We start from the raw sequence: 12,821 nt of genomic DNA, 5'->3' as shown, positions 1-12,821 counted from the left end.
TCCTCCCATTGCTTCTCTGTGCACGGTTGCTTAATACCTCAAATTTATACTACTGTAGATCTGCTGGAGCGTTAGGGTGAGGAACTCAAATGCTGGACACAGAGGTTGACAAGGTCAACACAACAACAAAAATATTGATTGGGATTCTCAGAAGGAGATAATACACATTGAAATGTTACTTTTGAATAAATATTTTAAGGACATAAGTTATTAAGTAGTTAGAGCTGAATAATGTGCAGATTTGATACAAAAGGTAAGAACAAAATTGAAATGTAAAGAAAAAAACAGAAGCACAAGAAACAAACATATGGAGCACAAATATATTATCTTACGAGGTAAAGAAAAGCCTCTGTGGACACATACAGACCCACCAATAAATGGGGCAGACACTCACAAAATAGGTAAGTATTTAAGTAAAGTTTATTTACAGAGTGCTTTTCACAGACACAAAGTGGTTTCCAACACAAAAAGTAAAAACTAGAAAATGGGGAAAAGAAAAGCAGTAAGCTAAACTAAAAGAAAACAAGAGAAGCATTCATAGTAAAGCAGATAGTAACTGAAAGACAAATAAGTAATACCTGGCCTTGAAGAATACCAAGAAGCAGGATGACAGAGGTGGAGGAAACCAGAAAGGAATAAAAAGAGAAGCACAGCCAAACGAACCCATTTAACACAAAATATAGAGTGAAAAAATCCAGGACTAGGACAATATCTAATACCCCAGAATCCTAATCATTAAAAATAATGCAGTCTAAATAGGTTTTACATTAAACAACTAATACTCCATTAGCAATTTCAAAGTCAAATTAAACTTTGTCATCTCTGCCATATACAGTACAGTATATAGAGAGACCAGATGACGAGGCTCCAGTTCCATTCAGTGCAAAAGACAATAAATATAATAAGAGTAATAAATATACAGTTCAAGACTAAGGTAATAGGATCAATAACAATTTACAATTTGAATGATTTTAAGTGACCAGTGTAGCAGCTTGTAATCATGAGCAGGATAGACAACTGATGGGTCTGACTTGGCTCAGTTCAGTTTTATGGGATGCCAGCTGGTTGTGTGTTTGGATCACTTATGCAGGCCAAACTTACCAGATTTAATTTGCTGTTCAACCTTCAAAGGAAGGTATGTTTCATACCAAGTAGCCAAAAAAAGTAGAAACTGCTAATTACTAACATTTTAAACTGTTATTACCAAATAGACATGAAATAAAACCACACAAGTCCTTATAGAATAATTATTACCAAAACATCACAACCTAACAACCTAAAAGTATTAACTTTACTTACTTTCTTTAACTTTCTCTAAAGGGTTATTAGGAAACTCAGCTGGTTTAATTAGCTTGAACATTATATAAAGTAGTTCTATTTGGTCGTATCCTTTTATTTATTTATGTTTGCTAAAAGCGTGGACAGACCTTTTTGTGGTGTTTATATATTCCCCCGTCCTGAATCGGTTGCACATAAACCTGCTGCCTTCCAGCTTGAGTTTAAGCTTGCAGCTTCTTCGGGGGTTTTTTTCACCCCTCTCATTGGAATTTTCCTTTGGCGCAATGCATAAAGCTCAGGTGGTTTGCGCATGAGTAACTTTGGGAGGAGGGTGGTCAAAGTTCCAGGTACAAAGTCAACAAACAGCCACAGTCTTAAGATGAAGGAACCTACCACCACCTGCTCTGTGAGTATATATTTTTGACTGATCGCACAACTTCCACATTCAAATCAAATGTGTCAGGTACTCACGGTGTATTATTTATCACTTTTCAGTATCACCAGCTCTATCAAAATGCGAAACAATATTCAAAAAATGGGGAATACTTCTGCAAAGAGCTCATGTCCGTTTTCCAGCAAAGGTACGCTGACTGTGGTTAGAAAACACCTGAGTCGCTTTAGGAGTTACTGTTTGACCCAGTTTTATTTCTTCTTCTTCCTTGCTGCAATCTTTTTCCTGTTCCAGGGCAGAGTTGGAGCTTACTTACTCCAAAGGCCTACAAAAACTCGCGGGCAAACTCATCAGGGCCTCCAAAGGAATGTCAAACAAGTAAGGGTGACACTGTCTTTTGTCAGTTTTGTGTTTAACATGACCTCTTCCTGGGACTGATTGCCATGCACCGTACAGGAATAATAGTGTGATGAGCAAAAACATGCAGCCACCAAGTTAGATGTGATCAAAACACAGGCAGGTGTCAGGCTAATTAGCCCACAGCTCTAACCTTTTCATGCTGGCTCCCCACTCAGTTCCACCCACAGTGCCTGGTGTCATGTGTCAGATGAGATGTACTCAAGAGCAGACGCCCACAGGTAGTTTTCAACCTGAGTTCAGCTCGAGTCTGCGCCAGTCGAATGATTAAACAAATGTTATCTTGAGCTGGAGTTTAAATGCAGATTTATGTCTTCATTTCAGATCAGTAGGAAATGCATTTCAGCAGGAAGCAATTCTGGAAATACGACAAGTCTTAGACGAGCATAATAAGAGGAAGAGGCCTGTATGTAATTCAGTCTTTCCTTTTATCAAAATCTCTCTGCTACAGTTTCCAGTGATAGCACAATATGCCACTCTTTTCTAGCTTGACAGTGCCATTGAAAGAACCGGAAAGCTTGTTACTGCTAACTGGAGTGAGCAACTGAAGGTAAGGGCGTGTTGTAAACATATACAGGGACAGAAATTGGCTTTGGTGGAGCTGCTGAATCATAAATCCATAAAATGACTGTATCTGCAAAAATATGTTGACATGTACAGTCAGAGAATTGCTATAATGTGGATACCTGCAAGAATGCATTAGAATGTATGCAGAACTCACAGGTCTGATATAAGCTTTAATAATATATGTGTTTGAACAGTTGCATGCCATTAAAAGGAGGGTCATGCTGAGGAATTATGATACTTTACGATTTGGTTTGATGGCACATTATAAAGTCTGGAATTGTGACCAACCATAACCATTCCTCCCTTTCAAAATGGGTAGATTTATCATTAGTCACTGTCATGTTTGGCCTTATCAACCATAATGATCATGCATAAAACGACTCTGTTGTGACCGTTTCCAGGAACTGTTTGGCTGCAATGCAAATCTGATATAAAGCTTTTTTTTTAACACGTGACACATTCGTTGAAAATGTTTTGAAAAATAACAAAATAAAATAATAAAGTGTTTTTGTAGCTATGAGTGTAAAATTTCATATCTACAAAAATAAACTCACAAGAAGCCAAGATAAATGATTTATCTTTCAAATTCAGTCTATCCCTTTTGACACACAACATCACAAAGTAGTTGTAATGTTATTTAAAGTTCATACTAATATATTCATTTGATTTCTTCTTTCTAAACTAGATCAAAAAGAAATTAATTGGACTAACAAGAGAACACGAGGATCTGTTCAACTTTGTTGAAAACAACAAACACATCTCCACTGAGAAAGAAAAACAGAAGGTACAGAATGTGTCATACTGTTTTCATCACTGCAGTCTTTTTCACCACGGGGGGGATACTTACTGGAAAAAGCTGTCAGCATGGTTGCTAAAGTTTTCTCTCTGTTCTTGACTCCAGATGCTTAACAGGCTGACTAAGTCAGCAGAGATGCAGGCGCGGGTGGATGAGGAGTACTTTAATATCAACATGGAGGGTCATCAGATGAGACTCAAGTGGGAAAACACATTGAAAAACTGCTACCAGGTGGAGAAAATCGTTTCCTACTTGTCATTTTGTGGGCATTTAGCTGTTCCTCTTATTAAGAGTGGCTCTTTATGAGATAACGGGGCTCAGTGACGTAGTCAAGAGTTTTTCATTAGTGTGAAAGATTTCACTTCTGATTGGTTCCAGGAAACTCTGAAAGCACAGCTTATCTCCCAGGACAGTATGTTCTCTATTTTGAGCACAAAAACCAGACGTGAATCCAGTTGAGAACCTCTGGGAAATTATGTATTGATGCCTAAATGCTGGGGATCTTCCAGGACACCATCCACAGTCTCATCAGAATGGAGTCATAAGCATTACTGAGCCACATTGTGACTCCGGTTGGATCGGCCTGTAATATCAGGTTTTAACTTTGCCAGTTGGTGTAATCTTCAAGGATGGTTGATGATTATGAGTTCTACTAACCGTGGTTATGTCATTTTGTTCTCAGTGAATTATGCAACATACATTTCAGTAGCGAATTTTTAGCTTACATTTCTTTCATCAAAATCCACTCTGTGCAGCAGTAGACATTGAATGTATTTTCAGAGATTCCCACATTTATTTAGTGTACACGTTGTTTAATAAGGACACAATACCAGAACTTGAGGCTGCTGGCTTAAGCCTGTGATCTTTCTTTTACTCTGCACATGGTCTTTCCACACATTATGACCTGAATCACTTGGTGCATTTATTGAATTTATGGGTTAGATGGCAATCATCTAACTCAAGTGCATATATTTGCTGTTATGTGCTCCATGGTTTAAATGGCCAGGAGATTATCTAAACAAGGACTTTCTCACTTTCTGCTCTTTCAGATCATACAGGAGCTGGAGAAGCAACGGATTGAACTTCTAGGCAACATCCTAAAAAGATATAAGCTCCAAATGTACAGCTTTGGACAGACCCTCAAACATGTGAGACATCCTGACCACCATCGTCCAGTAAACGTTGAATCACTGGTACATTAAGGATATTATATCACCTATGCATACTTGTGCTACCTCTAGGGCCAAACACAGATAGAACAGGCGGTCCAAAGGGTGGACACTGATAAAGACATACAAGCCCTGGTGGAAGAGAACAGAAACACCACTGAAGATCACAACGTCGAGTTTTTGATGGCTGATTATTTCGTAAGTCTTTGGTGTCTGAGAATCTGCTGTTGCATTTCAAACCGAAGTATTTTTTCCTGCAGGCGGTCATCTCTGCAGGGGGCATCTTTTTATGTTAGTGTGTGCGTGCTGCAGATAAAAAAGTTACTGGTAGGGCCTGACAGAAATCCTGTACCGTGATCTACTCTATATTTACTGTTACATAAATATAGCTATACATATATACAACATATACGTTTTTTAAAGATGTGGCTTCTATGGGAATATGATGGTAACCTCAATGAGATTTTTCTGATTTAATAAAATGTAGTTACTGTATAGGGACATGTACGATTGGGGTGCAACATGCAGCATGTCTGAAAAGTTTTCGGGACGAATTCAAAGTTAACATGCTACTTTTATTCCCTGTAGATTTAACCATCGATGGTAGATTTAAAAAAATGTTTCTGATTTAATAAGTGACCAGATATCTATGCTCAGGAGGAAGACAGCAAATCATTCATGGACAAAGCCAGAAGAAGAGAGGCAATCAAGCTTAAACTTCAGCGCCTCGACGAGAATATTACGAAAACAAAGAAAGACTGTGAAGGCAAGCTGTGTTACGCAACTTTTAAAATAAGAAGTAAAATCATTTGCTGTTTTTCTGTCATTCTAATTCTTACAATGTGTCGCAGGAATTGAAAAACTTATGAAAACATACTCTGAAAATCCATCTTTTTCCAACCAAAAGAACCTTGAGGAAACCGAGCAGCAGCTTGATGAGGTAAATAGTGGACAGTAATGCCAGAGTGGATGTGGATTTATACTGCTGTGTGCTGTTTGATGTTTTCTTCAAACAGACCATGAATCCAGGGTTCCCAATTGCTCACTAATGTCAACTCATGTATAGAATACTCTAAAACTGGATCTCCTGGAGGCTACTCATTACAAACTCTCTACATCGCTGTCTAAATTAGAAGGGAAACCAAAGTCCCATCACCGGTTCAGCAACAGTATTCTGAAATGGAAGGACAAGGTAAGATTTCCATTATGCAGCCGCCTTTTGCTGGCACAAAGGATTTGTAGCTAAAATGTGACTGGACTGAATCCTCAGCTTAATAGGAACAGACTTGATAGAGGGTTAACTTTAATCTCTTACTCTGCATACCCCATACATATCTATCAGTAACATATTTAAAGCAGATTAACTGGAACTATAGTGGAATACTGGTTTTACTGGACAGATGGTGCAAGTAAGAAACAGGATCTTTTTGATTTTCCCAGAAATAAAAGCACAGTGTGCACAAGATTCTTCCCAGTATCTGCTACCTTGCATCTTCAGTACTCCATCACCCTTCCTGTCATTCACACACATGTATTCTGTTTTGCTTCTACAGGCTTTCATTCCTCTCCTTCAATACTTCCACCTGCTAGCTTGTTGATTAGAGTTATTTTACACTTAATATTTAGCATCAACTGGTGAATCAGGTTGCTGGGGCAGGTGATTTGCTGGGGCAACAGGCCTGTCGTAGCTGGTAGTTTGGTATCGCATCAATAAATATACTTATGTTTGGTTCACATGTAGAGGCAAAATGTTTTTACTTGAGATAAAATATTTGCCTGTTTTTTTCTGAATGAACAAGATTATTTTTATTCTATATTATTAGGGATCCTGTCCTTTCCTGTATCTCGTGAGTCACTGCATAAACAGCATGAATGCATTTCTGATGAATCATCTTACATTCAAAATCGGCTCATAACATTACCACCTGCAGTACATAAAGACACAAACTGTCTCGATGCAAAGCAAATTACAGCTAAATTACACTAAATTGGTAGGTAGGACAGTTTGCTTGCAGGAAAATGAGCAAATGAGAACTTCTCTTGTTATTTCAAGTTATCTTATTAAATTGGAAAAACACCAGAAATAAAAAGACTGGAATATCAAAAAGGCGAATTTTTTATTTTATATTACATCGTTGTACAGTTCTGTGTTTACGCTTCTGTAAAGACAAATGCTGTAGTTGAAACCCTTTCTTCTGTTCAAGGACTGTGAACATAGTCTAGTTCAGCTGGCTCGTCCAGTCAGACTCAGGAGGACACCCTTCAGATCCCGGCAGTCACTGAGAGCTTCCATCATTTACAAAGGACCACCTCTGTTTGTGGCACAGCAGTCTGTGGATCCTTCAAAAAATGCCACTGACCAGGTCAGTTCTACAAGCCCAACACAGGAAAGTCAAACTGCAGAGAGTGGCAGCACTGTTAATGGAGTCTTGGAGCCTCACACGGAAGAGGACAAAGGACAAGGTAATTCATTTACAGAGCACAGATACAACTGTTTGTTTAAAATTACAACATCTGGAAATTCAGGAAATTAAAGCACTAAAAACAGTTATTTTTAGCAGATAAAACAACCCCAGAGTTGTGCAGTATAGGAAAATGCAAGGCCATTTACAACTTCACCCCTGAGCACGACGATGAACTGGCTCTGAACGAAGGTAAGTGACACTAAACCTGAGTTTACTAAAAACATTTGCGTTTCTTTAAAGCAAAGATTTAAAGTTTAACTGAAAAAATCATGTTTCACAGGAGATTTACTAGACATTTATTCCAAGGAAGAAAACGGCTGGTGGTTTGGCATGCTGAACGGGCAGACGGGCCATTTCCCATCAACCTATGTTGAAGAGCTACCTCGGTTAAGCAGCATTAAATCATCTGATGCCTGACCGACCCTGAATCAAATTCTAACCACAGCGATGCCAAACATTCATTAGAAACTTAGTCTGAAAGGAACAATATCTGTGTATGCACCGATTTTAATTTGGTTAATTATTCAACATTTGTCACATTCAGTTCTTGTATATTTATGAAGTGAGATGTACATTCAGCATCTTAACACTGCCTCCTGGGTATTTTGTAATGCTCCTAGGATTAAAGTTGAACATGACACTAATATCAAATAACAAGTTTTTTCATAATTTATATTACACTCGATACAAGGTCGACTAACACGAGGCTTTAATAAAGAAGTGCTTTATTACATCATTGATGTCTGTAGCACGCGTAAAAAAAGAGATTTGTAACAAATAAAATAAAACTGTTTACATCAATGTTTAAGTGGTCAGTTCCTTATTATTCAGGATTAAAAGGTAAGCAGTTGTCCAAATGTCAATTCACTCGCTGGGCCCACGTCCTCATTTTAGGTTTGACAGCGTTATCGTAGATAAAGGTGAACGGCTTGGACATTCATTGAGCTGCGGTTTGAGCAAGGCCTCGAAGGGGACTGGCGTGGTCCCGCTCCTTAAATTCATATACTTATCTCCAACAAGAACTCGTCTGAAATGATGCCAAAAAAAGAAACTTAATCTTTTTAATAAGAAGAATTCACACGTGTTAGCTACTGAGTACAAAAGAGTATTTGAAATTCAAATCTAAGAGTCCTGAAGTTGACTTTTTATTTAAAGATTTGTAATCCTCCACTGATTACTCCATTGAATCCACTGTGCTTTCTTTAGTCCAAATTGCAGGGAGAATGTCACTGCGTGCTTTTCATCCTTCCCTGCGTTCAATTTTAGCGACGCGTCTGAGAGATAAACTCCTTCCTCACATTTGCCAGGAATGCTGGTAAATTATTGGTCTCCTGAAGTCGCTTTTCCAAGGCTGGCAAACACTTGAGCACGGGGTCACTGGAGACAACTGTAAAACAGAAAAAAAAACAATGACTGATTACAGTGGATGCAATAAAAGAGTGAGCCACAAAATATCAGGTTAAGTGTTCCAATGTTTCTCTCTGGTCTTATTTGAACCAATTTTACAAACACATTAAATATCAGTGTGTTTTTTTGGTCTTCCTATAGCTTTTTAAATAATAATAAAAAGCTCATATCTATATTTGTGAATCTGTTTGAAATTAATACACAGAAATACTATTACATTACACAGGGTTGTGGGGAAAAAAAGTAGAGGTATTTAACTTACTCTGGTATGATCCGCTTTCATTAATCCCCATCGTGATGACATAGGCGCTGTCTGGATCAGAGGGGTTGATGTTTCGAAAAACAAACTGCAACTTTTCACCTTTAAAAGTTCAAAACAAAGTTCTTGAGTCGTATCAGAAGCGGCGTGTGTCACAAGGTGAAATCGCAACAACCAGCTGACCATCATTAAGTTGCACAACACTTTTTCAGTAACAGTACACATGTCCAGAGTTTCTTCACGATCTGATTATATTCACTCTGAGCTGTGCATGTCTTTATCGTTAATGATGATTCATACAAGCATAAATATCAATCAGTTCACCATGGTAACAGGAATATGCAGAGCAGAGCCTTCATTTTAATCCACCGAAGGTAAAAAATATTACTTTACGATTATAGTCTTTCTATTCAATGCATTCAACTCAACCATCAATTAACAATTAAGCAGTTTGTAGGTCAGAATTACTCTAGTTTGGATATGTGCATGCAGACAGCTTCAGAAACATAATGAATGTGGTTCCACTGTTTTAACTAGTACTCATGTACTGAGTATTTATTCCATTCCGACAAAAAAAATCAAAATAATTATAATATTGATTATCACTTCTGAATAGCTAGAGCTTTTATCCTTATGGTTGTTTTATTTTAGAAAGTATCATAACCATATCAGTCATGATCAGCCTAAAAGGAACAGCAAGACCAAAACCTCTTGCACAAAAATCTGTTACAGATAACATAAACAAGAGTCGACAAACATATGTGTATCAAAAATGCATGGTTTTTGCATACCTTTAACCAGCTGTGTTTTGCCGAGGATTGTTCGTACCTCCAACCCCAGATGATCCTGAAAGACGAGTCTGGCTTTTTGGAGATTCTTCAGTCTGTCTTTGTTTGCTTTGTATTGAGATTCAATCACTGAAATGTAGGCAGAAAAAATAAGTGTACTATACAATACAGTCACAGTTTAATATTTAATTTATACGTTACAGCATCAGTGTCACAATCACACAATCTTACGTTCTTTTCTCTTGGTTTGTTCTTCTTTAAGCTTCTCAATCTTCTGGATAATGTCCTCTTTCTGCATATCCTTCTCCTGAATCTCAGATATCACTTCAGATATTGCCTGTCGTTTCTCTTTTAAAGCCACTTTTTTCCGTTCGAGGTCTACGAGGCAAACATTGTGTCAGTACACAAGTTGTGTCAGTACAACTAAGTCCAGAGATAAAGTGAAGATGCGGAAGCAGCATTACAAACCACCATTTTCACATGTACACTTGAACTCAGCAGTATGACCTACATTTAAGGTACATGCTAATACTGTGTGCCTAATTTACTGAAACTCACCTTTTTTGAATGTCTGTATTGTTTCAAACAATATGTCATCATCCTTACACTTCTTTAAACACGTATCTGCAACAGAAAACATTTATTATCAGCCATATCAGACAACTCTAATCAAGTAAGAAAATATGTATAATGTTGTAATCCACTGTGCTGGACGATACTCAGACTGTCTTAAAACACTCCAAAAACACAACTTTGGACCTAGTTGTTATTAAACCTGTAAGACTAAATGTTACTCATAATTAATATTCTTTCTTTGACATGTTTGCCTTTATTGGATAGTGAAGCAGTGAAGATAGGAAAGTGAGGGAAAAAAGGGGACAATAGGGTGTCTTAAAAACTAAAAAGTCCATGTGCAATTTATTTTCTATTGAAATAAAGGATATTAATAATGAAAACAAGCTGAACAGATGTTTGTATATGTAGTTCAACATTAAAAATAAATTTTAAAAAACTTACCAATTGCTGACTTCACAAACTGCCTGTGGGATTGGGCCAACTCTGCCGTTGTGTCTATTATGTCTGTGTATGTTTTAAGCTCCTTGTTGTGGATCTCCTCCATTGCACTTGTAAACCTATCGCTCATGTTTGGGTCAGTGATGGACATCACGGTGCTTTGTTATGAATCTGTGGTAAAACACAAGCACAATTTTCACTGCAGAGCCAGACAACTGTAGTGGTCGGTCAACACTGGCGCAGAACAGAATACAGAAAAAGCTGCTCAGAGTAATTTATTTGTCCAGGATATGAGTGTCGCCCACAATCAAAGACATTATCACATAATGATGAAGATGAAATAGTAATAAAAATCTATAAAGAACATTAGAAAAAGAACATCATAAATAAACAGCAACAAGTAACAAAGTTGTGAATAAGACATGAAATTAATTGCAGTTAATTGGTTTTGATTTAGCGTACAAAGCAGTCAAATAAACTTTTAATTGAATTTTTTATTTTATTGTGAGTTAACTATTTTAATGCTGAACGCGCTCTCAATGCTGCTGTTTATTTCTAACATGAAGTCTGTACATTAGAGCTCTGAAACTTGGAAATGGATGGATGGAAATGGATGGAAACGAACATTAAGGGTTACTCTGTGTGCTCAGCTCTGACACTTTCCTGTAGCCTAAAACGAAGATGAGACCTTGCTTTGTGAGCAGATTAAAATGAAATTGATCTAATCGATTGAACAGGTATTTTTGGTATTCTCTGTATTCTTTGCTCTGTTTACAAAGCTGTGTAAACAGCTTCCAGCAAGGTAAAACAGCCTTAGCAGCAGATTAAAGATAAAGTATAAAAACATTTCTTGCATCATGTATGCATGTAAATCACAGAATCTGATGTACAGCTACTGCTTAACAACTTGCACACATTCCCCCAGCAGAGAATCTACACGGCTTTTAAGACATGCTGTAAATAAAAGAATCTGAGAAAATGTGGCACTTTCGGCCAAAACATCGCTTCGTAATAAACCCCTCAGGCGGCTGTGTGTAATCTAGCAGTGTATTCTTGGTAAATTGTTAATTTTATAGTTGTTAGTGCTCTAGTAAACTTTTTTTTCCTTTGGCTTAACCAATGTACAATGACCCAGACGTTATGGAGATAAAAGCAAGATTAAAAAGTACAACAGTACAGAATAGGCTGTGCTGTACTGTGTTGTATTTACATTAATATTTTAAAAGACTTATAGTTATGCACTGTGGCTGTTATTTCCAGCAAACAATGACACCAAAACATTTCAAAGCATATCAAAGAGTACAGCTGAAACCATCGTCAGTTAAAACAGTTTTAAATGTTTACTGGCATAATTAGTTATTTAATTAGTTCACAATTGACCTGTCGCTAGTAACAGCTGGCTTTATTATTTAAATACAACATCCATCCATCCATCCATCCATTCGCTACCGCTTATCCTTTTCAGGGTCGCGGGGGGTGCTGGAGCCAATCCCAGCTGTCATAGGGCGAGAGGCGGGGTACACCATGGACAGGTCGCCAGTCTGTCGCAGGGCTAACACACAAGGACAGACAACCATTCATACTGACATTCACACCTAGTGGCAATTTGCATTATCCAATTAACCTATCCCCACAAACTGCATGTCTTTGGACGGTGGGAGGAAGCCGGAGTACCCGGAGGGAACCCACGCAGACACGGGGAGAACATGCAAACTCCACACAGAAAGACCCCGGCCTGATGGTGGAATTGAACTCAGGACCTTCTTGCTGTGCGGCAACAGTGCTAACCACCGTGCCACCGTGCTGCCCACAAAAATACAACATTATTTGTGCATATCGGACAACCGGTGACGTAACAGCTACACCAAAACCTACTAACAACATTAGCATGCCAATGCTAACGTTAGCCGGGGGAACATTAGCGGTTAGTTCGTCATCGATTAGCTTGCAAATGAAACCAAAGGATATTTTACAAATGTGGCTTAAACTAGTCAGTCCATTAACGTTTCCGTGTAACACTCACATGTTTTGAAGAGAACTCTAGATTTACGTCTTGCTGTTGCGCAGGTCGTTATTTTCAAAAATCCGCGGTCTAAACGTAGGGGGCGGGCACTCAACGACAACCGGAAATTACGTTAATCATTCATATTATTTCCTCTGCTTTCAAATGAGCTAAACACTGTTATGTTTTTAAACCGAGAAAACATGGTTTAAAAATATTAAATAGCCCACTCCTCTTGCTAAATTTATATTTATAATGATATATATAA

General features: G+C 37.9%; 2 protein-coding genes across 4 annotated transcripts; one reads left to right on the top strand and one right to left on the bottom strand.

Annotated features, from left to right (window-relative positions):
• Positions 1 to 8: 8 nt before the first annotated feature.
• On the top strand, positions 9 to 7,647 carry nostrin (nitric oxide synthase trafficking). Of its 3 annotated transcripts, none has more exons than XM_085383470.1 (16): positions 9 to 1,684; positions 1,774 to 1,859; positions 1,964 to 2,047; positions 2,245 to 2,307; positions 2,411 to 2,492; positions 2,574 to 2,636; positions 3,339 to 3,437; positions 3,555 to 3,680; positions 4,499 to 4,597; positions 4,691 to 4,816; positions 5,276 to 5,384; positions 5,470 to 5,558; positions 5,685 to 5,810; positions 6,823 to 7,081; positions 7,180 to 7,272; positions 7,364 to 7,647. In XM_085383470.1, the coding sequence occupies exons 1-16, from the start codon at positions 1,589 to 1,591 to the stop codon at positions 7,498 to 7,500; spliced, it is 1,737 nt and encodes a 578-aa protein (XP_085239596.1). In that variant the 5' UTR covers positions 9 to 1,588; the 3' UTR covers positions 7,501 to 7,647. The 3 variants fall into 3 exon arrangements, with proteins under 3 accessions (XP_085239596.1, XP_085239595.1, XP_085239597.1); XM_085383469.1 differs by having other exon boundaries at positions 7,177 to 7,272; XM_085383471.1 differs by lacking the exon at positions 2,245 to 2,307 and having other exon boundaries at positions 7,177 to 7,272.
• A 37-nt stretch (positions 7,648 to 7,684) lies between these two features.
• Positions 7,685 to 12,680, bottom strand: spc25 (SPC25 component of NDC80 kinetochore complex). The gene is made up of 7 exons (XM_085383475.1): positions 12,575 to 12,680; positions 10,555 to 10,722; positions 10,096 to 10,161; positions 9,769 to 9,915; positions 9,541 to 9,666; positions 8,753 to 8,851; positions 7,685 to 8,470 (listed from the first exon to the last, which is right to left on the bottom strand). The coding sequence occupies exons 2-7, from the start codon at positions 10,700 to 10,702 to the stop codon at positions 8,346 to 8,348; spliced, it is 711 nt and encodes a 236-aa protein (XP_085239601.1). The 5' UTR covers positions 10,703 to 10,722; positions 12,575 to 12,680; the 3' UTR covers positions 7,685 to 8,345.
• Between the last annotated feature and the right edge of the window lie 141 nt (positions 12,681 to 12,821).

This window comes from Rhamphochromis longiceps, linkage group LG16, assembly GCF_057381845.1.
Source record: "Rhamphochromis longiceps isolate RC_006_pf linkage group LG16, R_longiceps_female_GT1.1, whole genome shotgun sequence".
Taxonomy (NCBI): Eukaryota; Metazoa; Chordata; class Actinopteri; order Cichliformes; family Cichlidae; genus Rhamphochromis; species Rhamphochromis longiceps.
Note: the sequence above shows the minus strand (reverse complement) of the source record. Positions and strands in the feature narration are given on the sequence as shown.